Source organism: Bidens hawaiensis, unplaced genomic scaffold, assembly GCF_021521415.1.
Source record: "Bidens hawaiensis isolate Kalapana, Puna unplaced genomic scaffold, B.hawaiensis_p1.1 tig00013690_1, whole genome shotgun sequence".
Taxonomy (NCBI): Eukaryota; Viridiplantae; Streptophyta; class Magnoliopsida; order Asterales; family Asteraceae; genus Bidens; species Bidens hawaiensis.
Genome location: NW_027492164.1, coordinates 403084 through 429765, shown reverse-complemented (window position 1 = coordinate 429765; position 26682 = coordinate 403084). Strand labels below are relative to the sequence as shown.

Sequence of the window (26682 nt, the reverse complement as noted above, 5' to 3'; positions counted from 1 at the left end):
TGAGATTATTTTAATCCAATAATCCTTTTTTTATATATATTTATAAAGTTTGTTTTTACATATTTCATCTTGATTTTAATGTTTGCCGACTGGTTAACCAGCATTTCACTATATTGCCGACCTTAGAGCCATGGTTAGCAAGACACTTACATGCAGAATCGATCAAAGGTTAATCATTTTCATTCTTTTTTTATGTTTGTTTGCTTTTATCTTAAAAACGTTTTAAGCTTTACTAGATGTGAATCATGAACGATATTTTATATGGAGAATTGTGGTGAAAAGATGGATCAGTTTCTTGAAAGATATTTTCACCACCCGGGTCAATATGACTCTCAAGAAAACTTCTTGGAGCTAGACAAAAAGCTCAAGGAGCATCAGGTAAGTAACTTACTTGTATGCAATTTAATGGTTAATGATTTTATTTTATAAGTTGAAATGTTTAGTTTTATAACGATGAATTTCTATGTAGGGTGGAAGGGTAGCAAACCGTCTCTTTTATCTATCAATCCCGCCAAATATTTTCATAGGCGCGGTTAAATGTGAAAAAGTATGAGCTAATAACAATCATACGGAGATGAAATTTTGTGGTTAGAATAGAATTTAGATCTTTTGATTTGGGAATTTGGGTTTCTAACGTGAATAAGTAAAAACGATCAACTTATCCTCATGTCTAAGACACATAACGTAACTTAATGAAAACAAAAAACTAACAGGGTTTTCATCAAAGGACAAACAGTGTTGAATTTGTAAATGTAAAAGGAAAAAACAAATCAATTTTAAATATATAGGACAACACGTGAAACTTAGTACATCTAGTAAAAATATAAAACACAATTTATGTAATTATGTCTAATATATATTATTTAGTTATATCCGTTATATAGATTGATTAATGATTTCATAAATATAGATATTATAAAATTTATATTAATGTTTAAGCTCGCCGTCGAAGACTGAAACGCCGGAAACTGAATCCACCGAAACCCTAGGTAATGTAAACAGCGTAACTGAATCCCAAACCCTAGGTAGTAATAGTAATAACAACAACAAATAAATAAATAATAAGTTGAGGCATGGGCTTGTTTAATGGCAAGCTCCTTCAAGCTCGATAAGCAAGGATTGGGCCCATACTTGTTTATTAAACGAGTTTGTCTTTAGGATCAAGCTGAGGCATGGGCTTGTTTAAGCTTGCTTCGACCGAGCTTTTTCACGAACAGCTCAACTCGTGTGCACCCGTAACGTAACGAACCGACGGTTATCGTCTTCATACCAGGGGCTCCAACACCCCCTTATCAAGTTTCTCTTTCTGGCACATGTCATAATATTATTGGTTCTTGGCTCTGCTGAAGCCCCCACACCCCCTTAGTCTAATATTATTGTCATATATTCAGTCAAAAGCATGATCACACTCTTTTATAGACTTGACGTATGATATTCAGTCAAAAAGCTGATTACATTCATTTACAATTAAAAATTCAAATTTGACACAGATCTATACTCTCTCTCTCTCTCTCAAGATTCAAACATATCTTCTTCTTCTTCTTCTTCTTCTTCTTCATAATCAGTACACTCATTACCATATTTAATTCATCTTCTTCTACTTCTAGGGTTTCATATTTTCTTTTTGAAGAAACACTAAGTTACCCCGGGCAGATTACGGATAATCTGGGGGTTAAATAGATGTTTCCTACGAGGGGTTAGATCCGGCAAAGATGGTTCTTCTGATAACCTGCAAAACAGACACCTTGAGCTCGTCACTGAGAAGGGGGGGGGGGTACCTCCTTGTGACCACCCTCCGGCTTGAGAGTCAGACTAGATTGCTCTTGAATATAAGTGTATATTAAGAGATTGCTAGAGCAGATATCAGGTATAAGATGTAAGATACAAGATAAGATGAGATGATCATACCATTTGGGGTATTTATAGCCGAAGGTAGGTTTCCAAGAGGGTATAGCCGGCTGAATAGTATTCCTGTTCTACCAACTGTGGCCTACGCACGTGCCATGCTGGCAGTTGGTGGGTAGGCAGCTGCTGACAGTGACCAGGCCTGCTGTGTACTATTCCTTTTCCACCAACTGCAGGCTATGCACGTGGTATGACAGGAGTTGGTGAGTAGGTAGCGGCTAATAGTGACATACAGTACAAGAGCATGCTGCTCGCCATACTGTTGTCAATGGGCTGTCGTATCTCTGGTCAGATCTTTTGCCCATACCTCGTCAGGTACAGTACAAAAGATCTTCCAGTATCGTACGGACTGGCTCATTTCGGCGGGAGTATTCCCCCTCCCGCCTTTGTGCGGGATTGTTCCCGGCTTTGCTCATTCCTTCAGGTGACTACTGAATTATTGAGAGATAAGTGCCTTCTGCGTGTAGCCTTGCTGCGCGGGTGGCCTTCCCTGATGGCTTGTATCCGCAGCTGCGGGAACAGGCGGAGTACTCCACCATTGGGAGGCATTTCCTGCGGGAACAGCTTGCGTACTGCGCGTAAGGACGTCACGTCTCTGAGCATGGTGGGTCCTGCGGATCCAGTTGGTTTCTGCGCAGACGTCTCTCTTCAAGGTGAGTCCTGTGGGTCCAACTGGGCTCTGCTGGGACCTACCTCTTCAAGTCCCCCCAGTCCAATGTTCTTCTCATGAGTGTTTAATAAGTGAGGTGAACTTTTGGACTTAAGCAAAGGGTTTTTGAAAAGGGTTTAGTTTTAAGGTTTTCCATGGGGATTCTTCCCGTGGAAGTCCTTATGTCACTTGCAGAAATTCCCGACTTTCCTGCTTGATCTTTGGGTATGATGCGGGTAGGTCTGTAACCTCCTCGCAAGTCAGGAGCGTTGAGTCACACTTGTGTGGATTCTCCATGAGGTTTTGGTAGTTTTGAACATAGTGATCAATTATGTTAAAACCACCAATTCCATCTTGAAGCTTCAAACAATGTAGTTCTCGACGTTCCCGCTATGCGGAGATGTTATTCCCGTTTCCGCAAGCATTGCCCAGAAGATCCTTCTTGGTTTCAATTCCTTGCGGAGTGATAGGTATGTGAAGGGTTTTGCCTTGACACTGTACCCGCACTCGTCTTACGGTTACTTTACTTCCAAGGTATTCCTGGCGTTAATTCCCTACGGGTGCTAAGTATGTGAAGGGTTTTGCCTTAACACTGTACTCGCACCTGTCTTACAGTTACTTGGTTGCCAAGGTAAGGGGTATTTTCCCGCTTACTTTTGAATCTTTTTGAATTTTTGAAATTCGAAGAGTTGGTGAAAGGATAAGAACAGTCCAAACTGTTGAAACGTCGTCCGACGGTTTCTTCTGACTGTGTCAGGACGTGCAGGAAGTTATGGTGACGTGATAGTACATGGTCATTCCAGACGCTTTTCAGGCGCGTGGGCGCGATTTTTCGGGCGCGTGGCCGCGAAATTAATTGCACGCGTCCTTTCAACAGCTGTTGCCAGCTTGCTCTTTGTCACGTGTCATAGTTTCATTGCACCTGCGATTTCTCTCTCTTCCGCATTAAATTCATCGCATTGATTGCGATTAGTATATAAAGGGGGAGAGGGTCCTTTGTAATCCACACTTTCACTTTTCTCATCTTCAAAACGATTTCCGGCGAATACTCACCTTTTCAGTCGAGCATTCTCTTGAAATTATTCTCTTCTTTCATACCTGCAAGATGTCTTCTGCTCACGATCTTGAGGCTACAGCCCAAGAGGCTGGGGTGTATGCCGAGAACCCGTCATCCTCGTCCGACAAGGATGACAAGAGTACTGCTGGCGAATGCCAGTGTGCTCTGCCTGTCGATCTATATCAGTACATCGTCAGGAAGTTCATGCTCGAGTCTTTCGAGCCTGAGTTTCCTGAACCTCATCAGACGGTGTATGATGCCCCCAGAGGCAAGATCGGGGTATATGCCGCATTCTTTGTCTATGGGAATCTTAGGTTCCCCTTGACGAAGTTTGTGTACCGTGTTCTGGAGAGGCACGGTGTACACCTGACCGAGGTACACCCGATGGCGATCGCAAAGATTCGCCACTTCGAGTGGGTGTGCCGGATTCTGGGCGTTGAGCCCTTCGTCGACCGCCTGATGACCTTCTACTCTTGGAGGTGCATCCAGGGGTGGTATACTCTGATAACCCGGATCAAGGGTTTGAAGATTTGCGTAACCGAGCGCAGTCTTCGTTCATGGAAGCGGGAGTTCTTTTATATCTCCGCTCGCGCCATCCCCCTTGCCATGAAGTTTAAGAATGGGCAAGCACTCCCCAGCCTTCACGCCTCCAACTACCAGGAGGCGGAATGGTTCTCAAAGATTTCCCGAGTCCAATCTCCGGTTTACCGCTTTGCGGAGTCCGGGATGGTGATGCTCGGGATGAGCCGGGTGTGGAAGGATGCGGAGGCGCAAAAGATCCCGATCGTCCTTGAATACGGTTTGAACTCTGTCCCTTACGATATGCTCTGTCTTCTTTGTTTATATAGGTTTGTCTTCTAACTGTTTTTCTTTTATTTCAGAGGGGAACGACTTGCAGTCGCTCCTGCATCCGCGGGAGGCTGATAGTCCCGCTCGGATGGGTACTCGTGCTCTAGATGAGAACGAGTTGCCTATCCTTGAACAGACGGCGGATCGGTTCGTGGAGGTCTACCCGCCAGGCCACGAGATCCTGAGCGCCAGGCGGCCAGGTAAGGCGTTATTCAACCCTCGACCCCTCAATGCTGAAACCTCTGCTGGAATTCCTCTAATCTTGTGTTCTGATGAGGAATCCGCAGATGGTCCTCCGTTGGTGCGGAAGAAGAAGGCTGCCGGCGGGAAGGGGAAGGCGAAGGTGGCCTCCACTGACGATCCGGTGCCTCGGTCTGATTCAGAGACCGAGAGCGAGGAGGTGGCGGGGAACCCTGGTGGTGATAAGACCACTGCTCCGGAGGCTGCGACGACTGTCACCTCCGGAGAGCCCAGGATGACGACGGTGAGCGGCGTAAAGAGGCCGGCTCCATCGGGTTCGTCCCCGCCTGTCCGCACTTTTAAGCTCAAGAAAACCCGTAAGTACAAACTTCCTTTATTTTTAACTTCATAGCTTTCCATCATTAATACTTATCTTCTTTGTGCAGGCGTGGATGCTACCGCATTCCAGGGTGGAGCGGGGAGGAGTACCTCCGGACCCATGACGGTAGGCTTGGTCAGCCTACCTGAGGCGACGACCCAGGCGGCTGCGCCTGCTTCAGTTGGTTCAGTTGCTCACCCCGTTGAGCCAACTGTTCCAACTGTGATGACATCCCCGCCGGCTGTCAGTGCCATATTTACTGAATCTTTCACTGAGCCGGCGGTTACTTTTTCTGCGGACTCCGCAGCGGCGACCACGGTTGTGAGTTCACCTACGGTGAGTCCACCTCCGTTGGTTTCTACTACCGCGGCGGCCTTCACCATGCCTCCTCCGTCATCGGCAACGACGGCCGATCCTTCAGGTATGCTTGGGGCTTCTCGCCAACCTCTGCCTCCTTCCCATCTGCCTGACCTCTTGGACGGATTTCCCTTGGGTTCAGGTGATGGGTTTGGCGGCTATCGGCCTGTTGTCGACCCTACAGGTGCGTAGGGTTCTTTTGGCCTTTTTTTTATCATCTTTTCTTAACTGCTTTTTGTTTTTTGCAGTGTCGGATTCCAATGAAGTGTATGTTCCACGATGGAACATCCGCCGAGGAACAACCCTTCGCACGCCTGTGGAGTGCGTGGAGTGGGCTCGTCACGCAGCTCCCAGTGGTGCGTTGGGGGAAGCCATGGCTAGCTACCAGGAGGGTAGGCCAACCAATGAGCTTCGGGTTCTCCTGGCCTGGATGCAGCCGCGCGTCGAGCTGCTTTGTCGTGAAAACGACAAGTTAAAAGCAGCTCGCATCCAAGAAGAAGCTCAGGCGCGGGCTGTCCGGGAGGAGAATAGGAGGCTTACCGCAGTGGCTGCGGAAAAGGAGAAGGCCTTCAAGGCCCTCGAGGTTGAAGTTCAGGCCCGGCTCGAGGCCCGTTCCAAGGCTGCCCAAGCTGTTAACGAACAGCTTCGGCTGGCTAAGGAAACTGCACGGAACTCAACCGAGAGGGCCACCAACGCTGAAGCTGTTGCTGAGCCTTTACGCCTCGAGAATGAGGAACTTAAAGCCAAACTAGAGGCGCTCCAACAGGCTCATGATGCCTTGGCGATGGAAGACGCCAAGAAGCTCCAAGAGATCTTGGACCAGAGGGGCGTGCTTGACCACACTGAGCGGAAGCTAAAGGGCGTTGAAGAGGCTGCTGCAAAGGAAGTGTTGCTTGCCAACCTCAACAAAAGTGAAGCCGAACGCGCCCGTAACCAAGCTCAAGCCGCCCTCCAAGAGGCTCTGGTTGCCAAGGAATGGCTTCTTCGAGAAGCGTTGTCTCAGGTAAGCTTAACTTCATAATGTCTTTACGCTTTTCTTTGTAAATAGAAAAGGTTTTGATACTTGTATTTTTTCTTTTTGTAGGTTGTGCATCGGGTCTTCACGGATACGTCTTATGACGATGCTATGAGCGCAGCCCTCAACGCTTCTCATGAGGATGGGGAAAAGGCCGGCTTCCTGCTTGGTCTAGGGTTCGTTGAGAAAGGCATCCCGCCTTCCAACTTCCCTTTATTTGATGTGGATACTGAAGCTGTATATGACCAAGCAGTGAATCAGTATGCCGCCTTCCCGCATCCGGTGGTGGAGAAGGTAAACGAAGTTGCCGCTGCTGATGATGGGCTAGCTATCCTTAAAGCTTTCCTTGAACCGCCACACTCTACTGATGGTGCGGGTCCAAGTGGAAGTGGTCCTGAGGCTTGATCCTGAAGATCCCTTTCCACCATTAGAGTAGATTTTTATTTTTGTATAGCTTCTTTTGTATGCGGGTATGTACCCAGCAATCTTTGTAGTATTTGAATTTCGATGGAATAAAGATTATTTGCCAATCCCTTGCCTTGTTTATTTCACGCATATTCTGATTTAACTTAGCAATTTCTTTAGTACTTAGATAATTTAACTTTTCAACGTGGTAGATAATAAGTTAAAGTTTTGCGTCCTCTTTCATGATTGTGCGGATAAGACCGTCACTTGCACTTAGTAGGATGGCTAAACTTTACCTATATCTGACCTGCGTGGAAGTTTTCCTCATCTTTTCCTTTGAAATTTTCTAAGTGTTTAGAATAAGTTAACCTTTGAACGTGGTAGATAATAGGTTGAAGTTTTGCTTCCTCGTTCGTGATTGTGCGGGTAAGACTGTCACTTGCACTTAGTAGGATGTCTAAACTTTACCTACATCTAACCTGCGTGGAGGTTTTCCTCATCCTTCTGTTAGAAATTTTCTAAAGTATTTTGAATAAGTTAACCGCTCGACGCGCGGTTGTCAATAGGTTCGGTTTCCTCTCATGATTTGTGCGGTTAGGACCGGCACTTTCATTTAGTGGGATGACCAAAGTTTACCTATGACTGACCTGCGTGAAGGTTTACCGTTTTTTGGGTTTATGCGGGTTTTGCCGCCTTCCCCACGCAATGACTTTCCACGTAATTATGCGGTGAGTACCGGCATCGGTGTTGAATAAATTAACCGTTCGACGCGCGGTTGTTAATAGGTTAGTGTTCAGTTTCCTCTATCATGATTCATGCGGATAGACCGGCACTTTCATTTAGTGGGATGACTGAACTTTACCTTTAACTGACCTGCGTGAAGGTTTGCCGTTTTTTGGGTTTATGCGGGTTTTGCCGCCTTCCCCACGCAACGACTTTCCACGTAATTATGCGGTGAAAACCGGCATATTCGTGTGGAAAGTTCATAAGTATAAATGTAAAATCATCAGCGTCGATGTTCTAAGGAGAATCATTTCCATTAGAAGTGGCTCTGGGCCTTTTTTTTACAAAATTGGAATTGATCTACATGCAAACTGTGTAATTGAGCTCCCTTCCATGTTGTTGGGATGGGAGTGCCATCGAGCCGATATGCACCTGGTTCGGGATCTCGTTGTTTACACAGTATGTAGTCTCCGGCATTGAAGCTGCAATTTTATTCGTGTTTTCCCCAGCTGGGGTTCTACACGCATCAGCCTGCTCAGCGTTCGTTACGCCACGAGGTGTGCGAGCGTCCCATCTCTGACAAATGCTTCGACGATGTCCTTTACGTCTGTGCATTCTTCAGTGTTGTGGCCTTTTGTCCTGTGAAAGTCACAGTATTTGTTCCGATCAGCATTGTGACGATGTCGGATTATTGGAGCCTTTGGCCATGGGAGCTCCTCAGTGGCGAATATCTCGGTGACGCTTTTGGTGAGTGGCGTCCATCTGGAGTTCTGGTTCGACTGTACGTTATCCCTTCCGCCTAACCGATGTTGCAAGCCGGATGAGGTGTCAAAGTTTACCCTTGACTGCCAAATGCCTAGCTTCCGCTTTTTGTTTAGTCGGGCGGTAAGGACGTTGTCTTCTCTTGTTTTCTAGGTGTAGAGGTTTGTGCTCTGGGGGAGGTCTCTACCCAGTTGCTTCTCCGTTTCCGCAAAGCGTTTAGCTGCTGTCATGATGGCATCCCATGTGGATGGCATGCCATCCTTACCCGTTAAGGTGCGGATGAGCTCTGGGTCGTTCGCGCCCTGGATGAAAGCAGCGCGAACAAGATCTTCGCTAATATTACCCAGACTTAGCTTCTTTGAGTTGAAGCGAGTGATGAAGTCTGGCAAAGATTCATCTTCCTCTCGAATGCATTTGAGGATTGTCCATTGCTCTTCGGTATACTTTCTTTGTTGGCTGAAGTGTTGGCTAAATTTCTGCTGGAAGTCTTCCCAATCGTAGATGTGGTGGACCGGTAGACGATCGAACCACGCTCTAGCTGCCCCAACAAGCGTCATTTGGAACATGTAACACCACGTAGGTTCCGTCCAACTACTGACGGTTGCCCCCGCTATGAACCTGTTCAAATGATCGTCTGGATCAGATATACCATCATAAGTGCCGATGCTGGACATCTGTTTGGCACTTTTCGGGACGATTGCTTCCGCAATGTCCCTTGCAAATTTGGACGTTCCCGCCTTTGCAGCAGTTGGTGTAAATGTTTTGGAGAAGTCACGTGGGTTTCCACCTGCGTTTTTTGGTTTGAAGGCTTCTCCAAAACGCCTTCTCGGTTGGGAGTCCGTTTCCTTACGCTTCCCTTTCGCCCTATGACGAGGGTTTGCGTCACTATCGGATTCCTCCGAATCATTGTCCCAGTACTCTCCGAATTCCTCAGGCTGTTGGAGTGAACGTAAGCGTTCATCCAACTCGGCTTGGAATTCTTTTTGACGTGCTTCCGCCCACGCTTTAACTTCATCGAGTGTTTGGCGGGGGAGCCTCGTTCGTTGTCTCTCTAACTGGGTATCGGTGAATCCCAGTGAGCGATTATTTACTGCACTTGCCCCAGCTTGGGTAACTGGTGTAGTGTTCGTAAAATTTACTGCACTTGCCCCGGCTTGGGTAACCGAGGTAGTGTTCGTAAGAACTGTGTTGTCGCCGGTATTCCCCTCAGTAGCTGGGGTTGTGGTTACCGGAGTTTCTTTAACCATCTTTCCAGAAGTTTGAAAAAACTGAAAAGAAATGAAGTTCTAGCTTTTATGCACGGATGGCGCCAATGAAGAAACACTAAGTTACCCCGGGCAGATTACGGATAATCTGGGGGTTAAATAGATGTTTCCCACGAGGGGTTAGATCCGGCAAAGATGGTTCTTCTGATAACCTGCAAAACAGACACCGTGAGCTCGTCACTGAGAAGGGGAGGTACCTCCTTGTAACCACCCTCCGGCGTGAGAATCAGACTAGATTGCTCTTGAATATAAGTGTATATTAAGAGATTGCTAGAGCAGATATCAGGTATAAGATGTAAGATACAAGATAAGATGAGATGATCATACCATTTGGGGTATTTATAGCCGAAGGTAGGTTTCCAAGAGGGTATAGCCGGCTGAATAGTATTCCTGTTCTACCAACTGTGGCCTACGCACGTGCCATGCTGGCAGTTGGTGGGTAGGCAGCTGCTGACAGTGACCAGGCCTGCTGTGTACTATTCCTTTTCCACCAACTGCAGGCTATGCACGTGGTATGACAGGAGTTGGTGAGTAGGTAGCGGCTAATAGTGACATACAGTACAAGAGCATGCTGCTCGCCATACTGTTGTCAATGGGCTGTCGTATCTCTGGTCAGATCTTTTGCCCATACCTCGTCAGGTACAGTACAAAAGATCTTCCAGTATCGTACGGACTGGCTCATTTGGGCGGGAGTATTCCCCCTCCCTCCTTTGTGCGGGATTGTTCCCGGCTTTGCTCATTCATTCAGGTGACTACTGAATTATTGAGAGCTAAGTGCCTTCTGCGTGTAGCCTTGCTGCGCGGGTGGCCTTCCCTGATGGCTTGTATCCGCAGCTGCGGGAACAGGCGGAGTACTTCACCATTGGGAGGCATTTCCTGCGGAACAGCTTGCGTACTGCGCGTAAGGACGTCACGTCTATGAGCATGGTGGGTCCTGCGGATCCAGTTGGTTTCTGCGCAGACGTCTCTCTTCAAGGTGAGTCCTGTGGGTCCAACTGGGCTCTGCTGGGACCTACCTCTTCACTTTTGATTTTAGGTTTTTGTCAGTTAGGGCTTTCTTACTTACACTTCCAATATGGCCTCTACAAAGTAAAAAAGCCTTATTTACTGATGGTTTATAAGTTATAATTTATAAACAAGTGGGAGTCTGTATTAATTTGGTTTTTTAATTGAAACTTAGGTTTGAAGGCGGTTGGTGAAAGTGTGCAGAAGCCGTTAATGTACTTTAACTCTGTTGAGAGTCGTCTCTGTCTGTGTAAGACAGGGAGTTCATGCTTGAAGACGAGAGAGACAAGAGTTTTGGGATTACAAGACACGTGATTGAAGTTAGAGATATGAAGCTACTGCCAAGGGGGAGTCTGTTGGTACATGATGCCAGTAGTTCAGTATCTAGTGTCTGTAATCGTTTAGTTGGTTTTGTTATGTTTTAGCGAAGTTGTCTCACAAGTTCGCCTGATATAAGCGAACTTGTGGAACAAGCGTAGTTATCAACAACTTCGCCTAGTCTGTTAGGCGAAGTTGTCGATAACTATATATGTTTGACTACGGCTTGTAATTGTAAAGAGTTGTTCAGAACGTGTAAATTGTGATTTGCATATCACGTGTTAAAGGAGTTGCAATACAACGTGTCTTTTGAGTATTGTAACGTGTGTTCGTGTTCGGTATTAACATATAACGCATCCTATGCTCGTATCGTCTTACGTAGGGATTCCGCACCTACGTACTACGAGATACTTCCGTGTAGATCCGGCTGGGAACCTACAGTAATCAACTATTATACACTAATCAACGAAACGATTTTTAGTTTTTTCTGTGCAATTCGGTTTCAGGGAATTACCTTAACCGCTTTACCATTGAATTCCACAATGGAGAAGATTTTAGAAAATGTCTAGAAAGTAAATATAAAGGGGGGGCGGTATGATTACTGCTGTCAACAGAGTAAATTCATACCAGTATTTGAGGTTGCTCAATGGTTTTGGGCTTGAATTATGCTCTTCAGGGTTATAAACAAAAAAAATTAAAAATAAAAAAGCTGAATTAAACTGAACATTAAATTGACAAATTTTCAAACTTTGGACTGAATTGGCAAAAATATCAAACCATAGGGACTAAGATGACCATTAACTCAAAATTAAAAGGAGAAAGACAAAAATACCCTTAAACTAACGGCATAGCTGGATGCCGTTAGACGGATGGGATGTAATTGGCTAATATTTAAAACTATGAGGACTAAATTGACAAAATTACAAATTTTGGATTGAAGTGGCGAAAGTAGCAAACCATAGGGACGAAAATAACCATTAACTCTTTTTAAATTTATAGCATAAAATCCTTTTATCCATGACTAAATCCCTAGACTTCTCAAACTATAAAGAAACGGTGTTTTTGCATGATTTAAGTACATAAACTTTGTTAGAGAATTTTTTCGTTAAGTTTAAGAATTTGGTATACAAAACATAATTCCAGACACTTGTATGCAAATTCAACAACTACCGTATATAATAACTACTTTACAGGCCACCCAATGATGTATTTGTTTTCATTTATACATAATCCACCCATATTATACAAAATGATATATACCCATAAGTTTTCGAAAAGACAAGATTTAATAGAAACAAAAATTTTATAATGATACAAGGGCAATTTTTGCCTTTACAAAACTTAAAAACAATTTTGTCTTTTCAAAATATTAATAAAATTTTCATCATTAGACATGTTTTTGGCCAGACAGATTCAGCATAAACGAAACCGCTAACATACTTGGGTGTTCTATAAAGTTGTTTCAATATACGAGTGAAGCGATGGTCCTGCTAACATATTGAAAGATGGAATATTATCCGTCCCACCTGTCACACTTCCCGAAGAAATTACAGACGTTGCTAATGTCGACTTCAACAAAGAAAACTCAACAGTTAAGAAGAAGATATTTTTTGCACTTTTTGCACTTTATTATGAAGGTTATACCAAAGGTTTGTGCTTTTTTTTTTGGATTATTGGATTAAAATAATCTCACCTTTAATGTGTTGGCCAATAATAATCCTACCTGAGTTATTTCCCTCCGGCAGTCCCACATTTTCCATGTTTTTTGTTTTATGATCCCCCGTTAAAAATAATTAACGAAGTTAGTTTTTTGCTCATGTGGCTTGATGAGTTGGCGTTTAAAAATCTTACATGGCTTTTTTTGTCTTTCTGGGCAAAATAATTGGAATCCCTCACCCATTTAACCCCCAAATGATCGGAGCCCTAATTCCACATCCGGATATCACAACCACCCGTTCTTCGGAACCTGACCCAAATGAAGGGTGTTGTTTCAACCATTCTTTTCTCTTTTCATCCCAGTTTATAATCCGGTTGTTGATAGTGTACCCCGACTGTCGAGTCGTCATAGAAATTCGGGTCGGGTGGGTCGGATCTTGGGTTTAAACCAGTAAAACCGCCGACACAAACGTTGCTCGTGACGAAAATTGAGGATTTAGGATCGGAAACAGGTCTTTCATAGTTTGGTGTTGTGGGTGTTTGAGGGTTTGAGAAAGTCCAGACGAGAAGCAACGCAGCGACGGCGCCGGAGAAGAAGATGAAGGCGTCGAGAGCGATGGAGAACGACGACGAAAACCGCCGTACCCCACCGTTGTTTCTTGCCGGCAGGGCTAAAAATGGTGAAGTAAAAACCTCTGGTGACTTCATTGGGTTTTCGTCGGTGGAGGTCCGGCAAGGTTAAGGTAAAGTAAGCAGGACTTTTAAATGCCTCGAAAGAAAAAAAAAAGCCATGTAGGATTTTTAAATGCCAACTCATCAAGCCACATCAGCCAAAAACTAACACCGTTAGTTATTTTTAACGGGGGATCATAAAACAAAAAACATGAAAAAGGTGGGACTGCCAGAGAGAAATAACTCAGGTGAGATTATTATTGGCCAACACATTAAATGTGAGATTATTTTAATCCAATAATCCTTTTTTTATATATATTTATAAAGTTTGTTTTTACATATTTCATCTTGATTTTAATGTTTGCCGACTGGTTAACCAGCATTTCACTATATTTCCGACCTTAGAGCCATGGTTAGCAAGACACTTACATGCAGAATCGATCAAAGGTGAATCATTTTCATTCTTTTTTTATGTTTGTTTGCTTTTATCTTAAAAACGTTTTAAGCTTTACTAGATGTGAATCATGAACGATATTTTTTATGGAGAATTGTGGTGAAAAGATGGATCAGTTTCTTGAAAGATATTTTCACCACCCGGGTCAATATGACTCTCAAGAAAACTTCTTGGAGCTAGACAAAAAGCTCAAGGAGCATGAGGTAAGTAACTTACTCGTATGCAATTTAATGGTTAATGATTTTATTTTTATAAGTTGAAATGTTTAGTTTTATAACGATGAATTTCTATGTAGGGTGGAAGGGTAGCAAACCGTCTCTTTTATCTATCAATCCCGCCAAATATTTTCATAGGCGCGGTTAAATGTGAAAAAGTATGAGCTAATAACAATCATACGGAGATGAAATTTTGTGGTTAGAATAGAATTTAGATCTTTTGATTTGGGAATTTGGGTTTCTAACGTGAATAAGTAAAAACGATCAACTTATCCTCATGTCTAAGACACATAACGTAACTTAATGAAAACAAAAAACTAACAGGGTTTTCATCAAAGGACAAACAGTGTTGAATTTGTAAATGTAAAAGGAAAAAACAAATCAATTTTAAATATATAGGACAACACGTGAAACTTAGTACATCTAGTAAAAATATAAAACACAATTTATGTAATTATGTCTAATATATATTATTTAGTTATATCCGTTATATAGATTGATTAATGATTTCATATATATAGATATTATAAAATTTATATTAATGTTTAAGCTCGCCGTCGAAGACTGAAACGCCGGAAACTGAATCCACCGAAACCCTTGGTAATGTAAACAGCGTAACTGAATCCCAAACCCTAGGTAGTAATAGTAATAACAAAAACAAATAAATAAATAATAAGTTGAGGCATGGGCTTGTTTAATGGCAAGCTTCTTCAAGCTCGATAAGCAAGGATTGGGCCCATACTTGTTTATTAAACGAGTTTGTCTTTAGGATCAAGCTGAGGCATGGGCTTATTTAAGCTTGCTTCGACCGAGCTTTTTCACGAACAGCTCAACTCGTGTGCACCCGTAACGTAACGAACCGACGGTTATCGTCTTCACACCAGGGGCTCCAACACCCCCCTTATCCAGTTTCTCTCTCTGACACACGTCATAATATTATTGGTTCTTGGCTCTGCTGGAGCCCCACACCCCCTTAGTCTAATATTATTGTCATATATTCAGTCAAAAGCATGATCACACTCTTTTATAGACTTGACGTATGATATTCAGTCAAAAAGCTGATTACATTCATTTACAATTAAAAATTCAAATTTGACACAGATCTATACTCTCTCTCTCTCTCAAGATTCAAACATATCTTCTTCTTCATAATCAGTACGCTCATTACCATATTTAATTCATCTTCTTCTACTTCTAGGGTTTCATATTTTCTTTTGATTTTAGGTTTTTGTCAGTTAGGGCTTTCTTAATTACACTTCCAATATGGCCTCCACAAAGTAAAAAAGCGTTATTTACTGATGGTTTATAAGTTATAATTTATAAACAAGTGGGAGTCTGTATTAATTTGGTTTTTTAATTGAAACTTAGGTTTGAAGGCGGTTGGTGAAAGTGTGCAGAAGCCGTTAATGTACTTTTAACTCTGTTGGAAGTTATGGAAGCTCACAGATGCAAAAAGGTATAAAATTTTTTATTTCTTTGCTTCACTTTGTACATATTATGTTAATATATAGTTTGTAAAATGTGACATGTTTTTCTTCGTTTTTTAAACGTTGCAGATCGTCAGCTACTGTTTATGGTTGGCCTAAGGTGTTACCTTGCACAGAAGATTTCCCGTTATCTGCAGCCAGCCCATACGGACGAACCAAGGTACCAAACATTTCAAATGCCTCATTCTTTACAGTGATACAAAAGGCTCATCAAAAACTTTCCCAAAACATGTATCAGAACACAAGGTATGCATCATTTGAACTTAATAAGGTTTGAAATTGGCTCATGTTTATACTTCAATTTTGGTGTTTTGTCATGTAGAATGCAGTAAGATGTGCAAGATTTAGTCCTGATGGAAGGTTTCTTGCATCGGGTAGTGCAGATAATTCAATTAAACTGTTTTGAGGTAAATTTTAAAATTTATTATTAATATATTTTTTAAATACATAGGTTTAGAAGATGTTCAGCCCATTTGACCTGTTTGATTTATAATAATTTTTTAGTTTATCAGTTTGACCCGTTATAGATAAAGCCGGTATCATGTGCAGGTAGGAAAACTCAAGCAGATGCTGCTGCCAAAGGGAAAGGATGGTCCTGTTAGACCCGTCATGCGGACATATTATGACCATCTACAAGTAAGTCTTTGTTGATGCGAAAAAAAAAATGCATTTTTGTTTCAAATCAATATGATTTGTTCTCCAAAACGCAAACGCTGGACTGTTGTTGAATTACTTGCATAAAGAGGTGACAAGGGCGGGTTGGCTAATGGGTCAAAATGTGCTCGGGTCAAACCAAGTAATTTTTTGATATTGTACATTACTACTAATGCTAATATGATTACAAAAGTGAAATTATTATAACAAAAAACAATTTTTGAAATAAAATGATTCAGAAAGTTTTAGGCGACTTCCGACCTGTTTGACCCGTTTATTTTCACTATTTGACCCATTTTAACTAAAAAATACAACTTGAATGTACATTTTTCCTTAAACTAATAATATTCTTATACTGCTGCAGCCAGTAAATGACGTGGATTTCCATCCTCAAAATCCTATTTTGATATCTGGGGCCAAAGATAACGCAATAAAGTATATGCTAAATCCTTTTATCACTTAATTAGTGTAAGCACCCCCACGGGTAACTTATGATTTTAATATTATCAAAATGCAGGTTTTTTGACTTTCAAAGACCACTGCAAAGAGGGCATCCAGGGTTATCCAGGTTTGTATGTTATATTAGTTGAGTTCATTACAAAACATGTTGAGACTTCTTTATAAAGATTCTTCCGTTTTGGTTCTTGATGTTGAATGTTGCAGGATAACTTCCTGTCGCATATGTGTCGGACAACGCGTTATGATAGCGATTATTTGCTAAACAATTAAGTTGATATAAGATGAATTCACTCATACTGCTTCTTGACGTGTGAAAAGTTATGTAATGCTTCTGCTACTACCACTTGTATTGATTTATGTGCTATTACAAGTGTACATATCAAGTTAATTTAGTAAAAATAATCAAAAAAACAAGCCCGTGTATTATCATTTTTTCCATTGAGTAGTGAATTTGCCTAAGCCATGATTTCCCTATTTACTCTGTTTGTTTTTGTATGTTTACATTGTTTGTGTTTTTATGTTTGTCTGTGTTTGTAAGCTCTTATCTAACAAACATGAACAAAAAGAATTTGTTCGATTGTTTGTTTGTGTTCGTCATATGTTAAAATGAACATGCCCCTATACGTGTTCGTTGGTTTACGTGATAGGAACCAACACGTGTCCAAATATTCTAACTTAACTTATTTAGGTACATGTTAATTTGATTTTTCAAAATTTAAAGATTATATTTATTAATTAATTTTTTTAAACCCGTGTGTGACACGGGATATAAGCTAGTTAACGTATATAGACCATGCAAGTTTGTGTTGGTTCATTCTCCTAAACAAAAATGATATTTCTTCATATAAACCTTGGTTAAATATGTGGAGACCAAGCAATTGCTTTCACAGAAGCTATGTTCACAGTATTTCAATACAGGTGTTGATGTTGGTTCCATACAAATATCTGCATAAAAACCATAAAAGATAATTAAGATAATTTAAGTAACTTAACAACTAACTTAGTTATTATTTCCAACCGATGCTAGCTCACGGTTATCATAAGACCACTTGAGTCACATGCCTACAATTCATATATCAAGATAAGGAAGAAACCATAAATGGTGTGTGTATTAATTTATGTTAACTAATAATAATAAACTGGATTTTAGGAAACAATCATATTTGATTTATGACCACTTAGTTTACTAACAAAATCTTCTAGTGCATGAGGATCACGCTAAAGTATACTTTTGTCTCGTCTTCCCGAAGATAGCATCGAAGCTATAAGCAATAGGTTGGGGCTATGTTATAAGCAAAAATCAGAAGGAAAAAAAACTATGAATATTTAAAAGAAATCGATAAACATACCGAGTGCAACAATATAATTATAGTAAATTTAACACCATCTAGTTAATACAAATGTTCAAGCAATAAAAACGTCTGCACATTCATAATGGATGCATAACTATTATAACTTTATTAAATTTCATGCTACAGTTTACTTTTCTTTTCCTTTTTTTCTTTGGTGGGCCTTAGTTAGAGTATTGAAATCAAACAATAAATCATATTTTCTATTTGAATAAAGATTATTCCATACATTATGTTTTAATATATAATGATAAAAGATAGATGATGATTTTTTTCTAGCATTAATATGTTATAAAAATAAATTGTTGAAGTCAAAGTGTCCCAACATTAAGATTAGTCACAAGTTGTGCCCACCCAAATCCCAATTGAACACACGATATCATCAATCCCAAATCACACTATTTTGTTACCTGCATTTGCATTTGACTTTCATTATCATCTATCTATACATAATATTGTCAACAAAACATTTAATTAAATAAGTAATAATTAACCTACTTTTATATTAGCTTGTGATAAAAACTAATGCTGGTGAATTCTCTAGAAAAATTCACAGTGACGACAAGATTATATGGCTTTAGTTTTATTCTGGATGCACCATCATAAAATGCCTCTCTAAGTTTAAGATGTTGAATTACATGATTAAAAAATAATAAAAATGTATATTAAGAAGGAATATGTAGAGAAATTACAAGTGACATTGGAATCATACCTGAAGCCCCACACATTTCAAGAGCTCTTTTCAGGCCAGAGGAATAAATGCCAGAAATTGTAGACATTGTTGATAAAGCTACCTGCAAGTTTTTTGATTTCTCAAATTTTTGAGAAAAAAATGAACTATAAATATTTTGTAAAAAAAAAAATAATTATTTTGTCTTGAGATGTGACTTAATGCAACTACCTATTGTCTTCCAACATCATTCATATAAACATCTAATAGTCCCTAATCAACATGCAATTTAGTTGGTTGATTTTGATTATCACGTATAGCAGTTTAGTTATGAAAGCATATATGCATAAAACTGTAGAACAATTTCCTAAATCATTTGCATCCAAATTAGAAGCTAAATATAATATGGATTCGTTTTTCCTTGTAAATCTCTGATTAACAGGATTGATTTCAACACCCAAAAATAAAAATTACATAGTTTAGATCGGAGAGCACAAAGAAAATACCGATAGTAGATCGGGGCTGGAGTATACTTTACCTCGCTACCTTTACAACCAACTACCACCACTGTTGATGCCTGGTATCGTTGTTTGTGTCAAAGCCACCATCTTGTCCTTGTTATATGTATTGTAATATAGTATAGATATAGATTACCTTAAAACAACACCTGAGATGAAAGCACCTGCTGTTGTTGCTTCTGAAGCTGCTGGAAATTATGTTACTCCACATGAACAAACGGTAAAATCTTTTGTTTTTTTTATTGGCAATTTTATTTACTTGCAGAATTGTGGTTTTTTGTAAATTTTATTGATTACCTTAAAACAACACCTGAGATGAAAGCACCTGCTGTTGTTGCTTCTGAAGCTGCTGGAAATTATGTTACTCCACATGAACAAACGGTAAAATCTTTTGTTTTTTTTATTGGCAATTTTATTTACTTGCAGAATTGTGGTTTTTTGTAAATTTTATTGATTACCTTAAAACAACACCTGAGATGAAAGCACCTGCTGTTGTTGCTTCTGAAGCTGCTGGAAATTATGTTACTCCACATGAACAAACGGTAAAATCTTTTGTTTTTATAACACACGGTTCATGTATTTTTATATTTTGAAATTGTTCCTATTCCCTAACACTCCACTATTTAAGGGGTTTTACAGCACACAAAATCATCAATAAACTAAGAATTTACAGGTTAGTTTTGTTCTTAAAAAACATAAATTCGGATTTCTTTCTTTAAACACCTAATGTTAAGGACTGTGAATGTATCGTAAGATGTTCTTTTTAAGTTAAAAAATTTTGTTTTGTTAATGTGGGCTTTTTTTGCAAAATTGGGCGCTAGACCCAGCCTCAACGCTTTCGAGCGCTTATCGCATTTGATTACTATGGTTTGTATGCAAATTGACAAGGATCATAATCTGTTGATTTAACACTTTCAGTTGATGAAGGAGACTATCATATGGCCATCTTTCCAAGTATTTCGAGATAAAGAAATTGGCCGGGGAAGCAATGGGACTGTTGTTTATCTAGGGGAATACCCACGTGGGGGTCCGGTAGCTGTGAAATGCCTTTCGGAGGATCAATACAATGCTAAGAGAGAAGGATACAAAATTCTTAGGAGATGTGCGACTGGTTATGCGCATATTGTCCGTTTGTTCGCATTCGAAAAAGTTGGGAATTATATATGCGCTATGGTATCGCTTTGTGATTACGACCTTAATCACTTGGTTCGGAACGAATGGCTCTATGCAGACTTGTTGGAGGAAAAAGGATACCCTGAACCTCACTTGTTGGAGTTGATGACGTGAGTGATCAGTTCAAGCGCTTATTATGGCAGTTTTTGGGCTTTTTTTTTTCTTTGTTCCATTTTATTTATGAATGTTGTTTGTTTCATAGGAACATTGCTGATGGCCTTAAACACTTGCATGCTCGAAGGGTTATTTACGGGGATCTGAACCCTTCCCACGTGTTGATAGAAAAATTCGATACCGATATTGCCAAACTTTCTATGGTGGGAAGTTGCAGGCGTCTTGCTGAGGATGAGACATCATTGAGATCTGATGCTACTGGTAACTAGAGATATTTTTAGCTCGATTGATTTTGTATTTTTAGATCCTGTTTTCACTTGGTTTGTTAAATGTCAGTTTCAGGAACTCCTGAACAAATCCTTGATTTGCCCCAAACGCAGGCCATGGATGTGTTTAATTTAGGTTGTGTTTTCTTCTTTCTTTTGACTCAAGGAAAACATCCGTTTGGTGAAAGCAGCGAAACAATGTGGCCGACAACAACATAGTCAATCTCTACCTGGTGGAACGCATTCCAGAAGCCAAGGATCTAATCTCTCGATTATTGGAATTTGAAGCTCAACTCAGGTACAGCCTTTTCATATTTTTATATTTTTCTATAAGTTTGTTATATATTTACTAGCATTTTTTTATGATACATACATTTGTCAGGCCAAAGGCGTCAGAGGTACTGCGCCATCCTCTGTTTTGGGATTCTGTTAAGCGAATGTCGTTCTTACGAGATGCGAGTGTGAGGGTGAATGGTAAAATGAACGGAGATCGTTCCATTGGTGAAGTAATAGAAAGAGGTGGCAAGGTCTTCCATGGAGCGGTTAATGTTTTATTCAATTTTGAAACAATCATCATTGAAAGGGAACAAGACGAGCCGTTCTGTTTTTGTCAACGCTCAAAGGTTGCTCCGCCTCGTTCAAATAAAAGTAGTAAACTTGCGCCGCATAGCTTTTAAGAAAAAGGTATGCTTTTAACGACACTCAAGTTATAGAAAATAGAAATTAACTAAAAAAGTGAACTGGTATTTTCTTCTCAAATGTTTAAAACCGCTAAATCATTACTGCATCACTTATTTACAATTCTTAAAAAAAATGAAAAGAGTAGAGGTGGGTTGGGGCATTTGCGCGCATGTTAGCTGACTCGTTTTTAACACAGTTGCAGTATCTACCTATGCTGGAAGAGCTTGACCACTACTTGCGCGAAAGGTTTCCTAACCTATTGATGGGGGTATATGATGTCATGCTGGAATGCTGCAAGGAAGAAGGCTGGTTCGAGGAGTACTTGCCATACAAACGATTATATTAGACCCAGCTTTATGTTAATGGGCTCTTTTGTGTTGCATTAAAATATATATACTTATTTAAAGGGACTTAGAAGACCCAAGCTTATGTTAGTAAGTTTTTTTTTTTTTTTGGTTAAATTAATATTCTAGTAGGAACTGGTTTTGGCAACTTACAATGCGATACTTGCTATCATTAGTTTATGATTCTTTTTGTGATTACTGTATAATATCTTTTGTGTTAATTGGAATCAAGTTATAGGGTAAGATTAACCCAACAAGAAACACATAGAATCATTTGATAACTTTACATGATCATGTATTAAAGCAAAATCAACATAGTTGGTTCTTGTTTCTTAGTATGCAAACTTTATGTTAATGTTTGGTGTTCAAACCGAGTAAGACCAAGTATTATCTTAGTGACACGGTTGAGATTGGGCAACACTTTCCGAACAACTTCCAATTTCTGAGTTTGTCATGATCATGATCATGACAAGGCCTTTCGTGCGTCACTTGCATTACAACTTCACACAATCGACACACAATGACTCGTTTTATCAACGGTTATTTAAGTCTCAAACTTGTAAGTTGTAACCAACTCATGGTTGTTGTAAACCAGGGAGGAATCAGAAGGAAAGCTCAAGGTTATTTTCGGATATGTTGAGGATGATCTTGTATCCACTGTCCACTGACTTTATTGATGAAAACAGGTGAATGTTTATGATATAATCTCTCGAGCATTAAAAAAAGACAGTTGTTTTTGCTTTAGGTCTTAACTCTTAACCGGCGTTTTAATTATTTTCATATCAAGCATCTTTGATGCCAAGGCTGGAATTGCACTGGACAATAACTTTTTTAAACTTGTGTCGCGGTATGACAATGAATGGGGATACAAGTACTTTCTTCCGACTTACTTAACTTTAAAGTTGCTACTAAAGGCGGTAACAATGATTTTAAGTTGTAAATAGCTAATAAAGTGTTTGATTTTTGGTTTTTGGCGCTGGGTGAAGGCGGTGAGCAAGGTGGTCTTGTGACGCTTTTGTTTTTCTCTTTTGTATTTGTAGCTTTTGTGTTATTGACTTGTCTCAACACATTGCCTCTGTTGAAGCCTAGATGTTCGGTTGGTCATTGGACCATACTTCTTTTGTTCTGGAATTGAATATATCATTATAAGAACAAGTTGTTAGCAATTATCTTGGATTTTGTAATGCTTTGTTTAACTACATAACTAGACAAAACACTTTCAGATATAAGCAGCAGACGCAAGAGAAGTTTATATATATTTGTCAAAAGCTACATAACTGAACAAAACACTTTCAGATTTAACAAGTAGACATAAATAAAGGCTAGAGAATAGAGAGAGTGTGTTTTTTTGACGATATAAAATAAAATTAAGAACCCGGAAAATGCATCAAGTTCACTACAATCTGGACTTAAAAGACCAAATACAAAAACATTCCTTGTTAATTTACAAATCCTTCATTTAACACAGCTTGATGATCAAACAAATTACTTTGCTGGTTTTTTAGAGTTGTTCTTTCGACGCACCTTCACGAAAGCTTGACCCAAGTCCTGTATAGCATATCAAAACTGGTTACTATAAATAATTCAAAACATGTAAGAAGAAAAACCCTGTAAATTTCATATTTACATTTACCTGAGTTTGACTTTGACTTTTGTCACTAGTTGACTCTTTTGAACTCCATAGCTGCTCCAAGTTGTAATAAGCTCTTGCTTTCTCATCAAGAGCATGGACTACTAATGAACCTGAAAAGTGCAAAAGATAACCACCATTTATTCTTAAAGTTCTTTACATAAAGTAGGGGTGTGTGTGGTGCGGTTCGGTGCGGTTTTTGGCTAAAACCAAAAACTTCAGTTTTTGGAGCTTTCGAAACCGTTTAGTTTCGGTTTTTTCGGTTTTCGTTTTGGTTTTTTCGGTTTTTGCCATTTGAGCTTGAAAACTTTATGCCGAAACAAAATTTGGCAAAAAATAATGAATTTAGGTATAAATAATTTTGTTAATTGTAAAATAATAAGACTATTATATGTTTGACCAAAAATATTTGAGTTACATATTTATTAAATTCTTTCAAATTACTTAATATAAAATATAAAATATAAATAAACAAAAATTAGGGAATTCGGTTCGGTTCGGTTCGGTTTTTTCGGTTTTTATTATATGCAAAACCAAAACCGAACCGTTAGTTCGGTTTTTACAAAACATAAAACCAAACCATCGGTTGCTGTTTATGTTCGGTTTTTTTGGTTTGGAATTATCGGTTTTTTCGGTTGCGGATTGGTTTTTTCGGTTTCGTGCACACCCCTAACATACAGTATGAAAGATAAATCAACGATTATTATTTCCATATAATATATACCTGAATCAATAACAATCCAATTTCCTCCTTCTTCACCTTCCACACTTGGCAGCAACATTCTCTTAGCTCCTGTTTGTTTTTGCTTCACCTGATCCAAAACGCAAATAATCACTTGTAAATATTCAGAGTTAACATTGGAATTATACTTTATATTAAGTCAGAAAACACCTTGTTATAGTAGATCAAGTGTACCAAATGATAACGATAAACAAATTTATTACATCAAATGGTAAAAGAAACTATAGTTCGTTACATAAAACGAGAAAATTGTTAGCTTTTTATATCACGTTGTAATAGTTAATGAACCCATTCATACCTAACATTCGGGTTTCAACATTTCCCGCTTGTGTTAAACATTGGAAAGCAGGATGCCTCGTTTGGCTCTGTAACGCAGTTAAATAAGGTTTACAGTAGACTCGGTTTTTTTATCAAAAAGTTGACAAATTTCTCACAGCATCCTTAAATGGTACAGATTAGTTATAAAATCAATGAGATTTACATTTCCATTTGTAATAAATTTTAAAATATGATCTAAAGATCATAAGATAATTTAATTGGGGCTTCAACATTTTCACAATATGGATCATGTTCATGTTCATATTCATATCTAAACGAATAGTTCACTAACATAAATGTACTTAACTTCACAAACGTACATAAGCATACACACACATAAATGAACACAAACAAACATAAATGAATGAGCATACACAAACACGTTCACAAACATAAACGAACGAACAAGCATGCATTCATGTTCGTTTGTTTAATTAACGGAACAAAAAGTTTTGTTCATGTTCGTTTGTTGATTAAATAATCAAACTTCCCACCTAACAGTTCTCGAACAATTCGTTTACAGGCCTAAAGCCGGAAAATAAAGTACATTTTGTAGTTAATCATCCATCAAATTATATTGTTGAACAAATAAACTGCATTCTTCTTCACAAATCAAACAAAATCAATCATCAGCACATTTTTGAAACCATAATTCTACAAACTATAATGTTTAACAAATAATCTTTAAAATAAGATCATAAGATAACAACATGGATCTTTAGAGGTATCGGAAGCTAGGTAGGCCTGTAAGCAAACTGAATGAATACATACACGAACACAAACAGGTAATCGAACAAATCTTTGTGTTCATGTTACATAAATGAACGTAATTGAACAAACATACATAAATGAACAGAAACAAACATAAATGCATTGACATGAACGAATGTTCACGAACGAACAAAAGCATATGCTCATGTTAGTCCATTTTTTAAATAATCGAACTTCCGGCCTAACGGTTCACGAACAATTCGTTTACATGCATTAAGCCAGAAAACGGAGTATTTTGTTTTTTAAACTTGATCTCGAGCAACAAACTATAAATAATGTTTAACAAATAATAATGTGCATTCTTCTTCTTCACAGAACACAGGTAATTGATAGTACCAGCACATTTCTGAAACCCTAATTCTATAAAGTAAACACTATAATCATTTAAAACTAATTCACTAACTTAATAGTTAATAGGCATACTCTATTATAGTAATAATAATAATATTATTATAAAATAAGAACATGCCTTGTAAATTAGGGCTTGGGCGATATTACGAACATGCCATTGCGACTTGCCGGTGGCAACCACAACGAAATTGGTAAACGACGACTCATTATTATTATTATTATTATTATTATTATTAACAGGTATGACTCTGACGTCATCGGCTCTAACGTCACTGAGTATCTTCTCCACCTCCTCTAGCTTCAGCAACTCACCGCTCGAGCAAACGGACCGGTTAAGAAGAACACGTGATTTGAACTGGCGGACGGCGTCGGACAGAGCTCGGTTTCGTACGGACGGCCACATGATCGAACGGCGGTGGTTACGGTGGTAGTTGGTTAGGTGGAGGCGGTTACGGTGGTTGTGGAATTAGATTTGAGAAGATGGTGTGAGAATTGGATCGGGTTGGGAAATTGGGCTGGGCTTGAAATGAATAAGATATGTCAATTTTAGAGGTGCATAAACCGGGTATTTCCAGGAACCGGAATCGGGTATGATAAAAAAAAGTCAAACCGGGTTGGGTAGAAACTGGTTCCGGGCATAATCGGGTATTTGACTAGATTTTTCGGGTTTCAGGTCGGGTCGGGTTTTGACGGGGGTTTCGTTTCTGGCGGGTCCGGGTCGGTTTCGGTTCAAGGCACAGTTTCAAAGTGAAATCTAATACCAGGTCGGGTACGGAACCAGGTATTTTGTGCACCTCCACTGGGTATTTTCAGGAACCAGTTACGGTGGTCGACAAAAGTCAAAACTAGGTAGGGTAGGAACTGGTTCCAGGTATAATCTAGTATTTGACCAGGTTTTTTGGGTTCGGGTCGGACTGAGTCTTGACCGGGTATTTCTAATTTAGGTGGGTTCGGGTAGGTTCCAAGTATGGATCAGGGGAGAAATCTATTATAAGGTCGTACCCACGGGTCGGATACAAAACGAGTATTCTGTGCACCTATATGTCAGTTGAAGAATATATTCTTTCCAACTATTAGTGAAACATGCTTCGTCACTCTAATACGAATCAAAATAATCATTATCAGGTTGAGTACTAACCAAGATTATTGTGGTTGAAATATACCATAAATATGTATTACTTAGTTTCTAAATAAGTCAATTAAAATAATAATCTGATTCAATCAGTCATATATCATACATACGACTCGCCCGGAGAGCGATAACAAGAACCTCCCTTGGGGTCGGGTAG

At 39.5% G+C, this 26682-nt stretch overlaps 2 protein-coding genes and 1 pseudogene across 3 annotated transcripts in view; 1 reads left to right on the top strand and 2 right to left on the bottom strand.

The window, feature by feature from the left end:
* LOC143544700 (paired amphipathic helix protein Sin3-like 3) overlaps positions 1 to 26682 on the bottom strand; it is a 129408-nt pseudogene that overhangs the window by 43002 nt on the left and 59724 nt on the right. The gene's annotated exons all lie outside the window — the stretch shown is intronic.
* Positions 19479 to 20630, top strand: LOC143544709 (serine/threonine-protein kinase/endoribonuclease IRE1-like). The gene is made up of 3 exons (XM_077036745.1): positions 19479 to 19545; positions 19922 to 20286; positions 20379 to 20630. The coding sequence occupies exons 1-3, from the start codon at positions 19480 to 19482 to the stop codon at positions 20557 to 20559; spliced, it is 612 nt and encodes a 203-aa protein (XP_076892860.1). The 5' UTR covers position 19479; the 3' UTR covers positions 20560 to 20630.
* Positions 22918 to 25914, bottom strand: LOC143544710 (protein Iojap-related, mitochondrial-like). Its single transcript, XM_077036746.1, has 4 exons — positions 25512 to 25914; positions 23936 to 24023; positions 23215 to 23324; positions 22918 to 23129 (listed from the first exon to the last, which is right to left on the bottom strand). Exons 1-4 carry the CDS (start codon positions 25794 to 25796, stop codon positions 23067 to 23069), a joined length of 546 nt encoding a protein of 181 aa, XP_076892861.1. The 5' UTR covers positions 25797 to 25914; the 3' UTR covers positions 22918 to 23066.

Bases quoted from the DNA above. Each gene is read 5' to 3' on its own strand.
- LOC143544709 (XM_077036745.1), top strand. From the start codon at position 19,480: ATGAAAGCACCTGCTGTTGTTGCTTCTGAAGCTGCTGGAAATTATGTT. The intron at 19,546-19,921 runs GTAAAATCTTTT...TAACACTTTCAG, and splicing joins TTACTCCACATGAACAAACG to TTGATGAAGGAGACTATCAT. The intron at 20,287-20,378 runs GTGAGTGATCAG...TTTGTTTCATAG, and splicing joins CACTTGTTGGAGTTGATGAC to GAACATTGCTGATGGCCTTA.
- LOC143544710 (XM_077036746.1), bottom strand. From the start codon at position 25,796: ATGTGGCCGTCCGTACGAAACCGAGCTCTGTCCGACGCCGTCCGCCAG. The intron at 23,325-23,935 runs GTATATATTATA...TGCACTTTTCAG, and splicing joins TTGGATTGTTATTGATTCAG to GTTCATTAGTAGTCCATGCT. The intron at 23,130-23,214 runs GTAAATGTAAAT...TATGCTATACAG, and splicing joins AAAGTCAAAGTCAAACTCAG to GACTTGGGTCAAGCTTTCGT.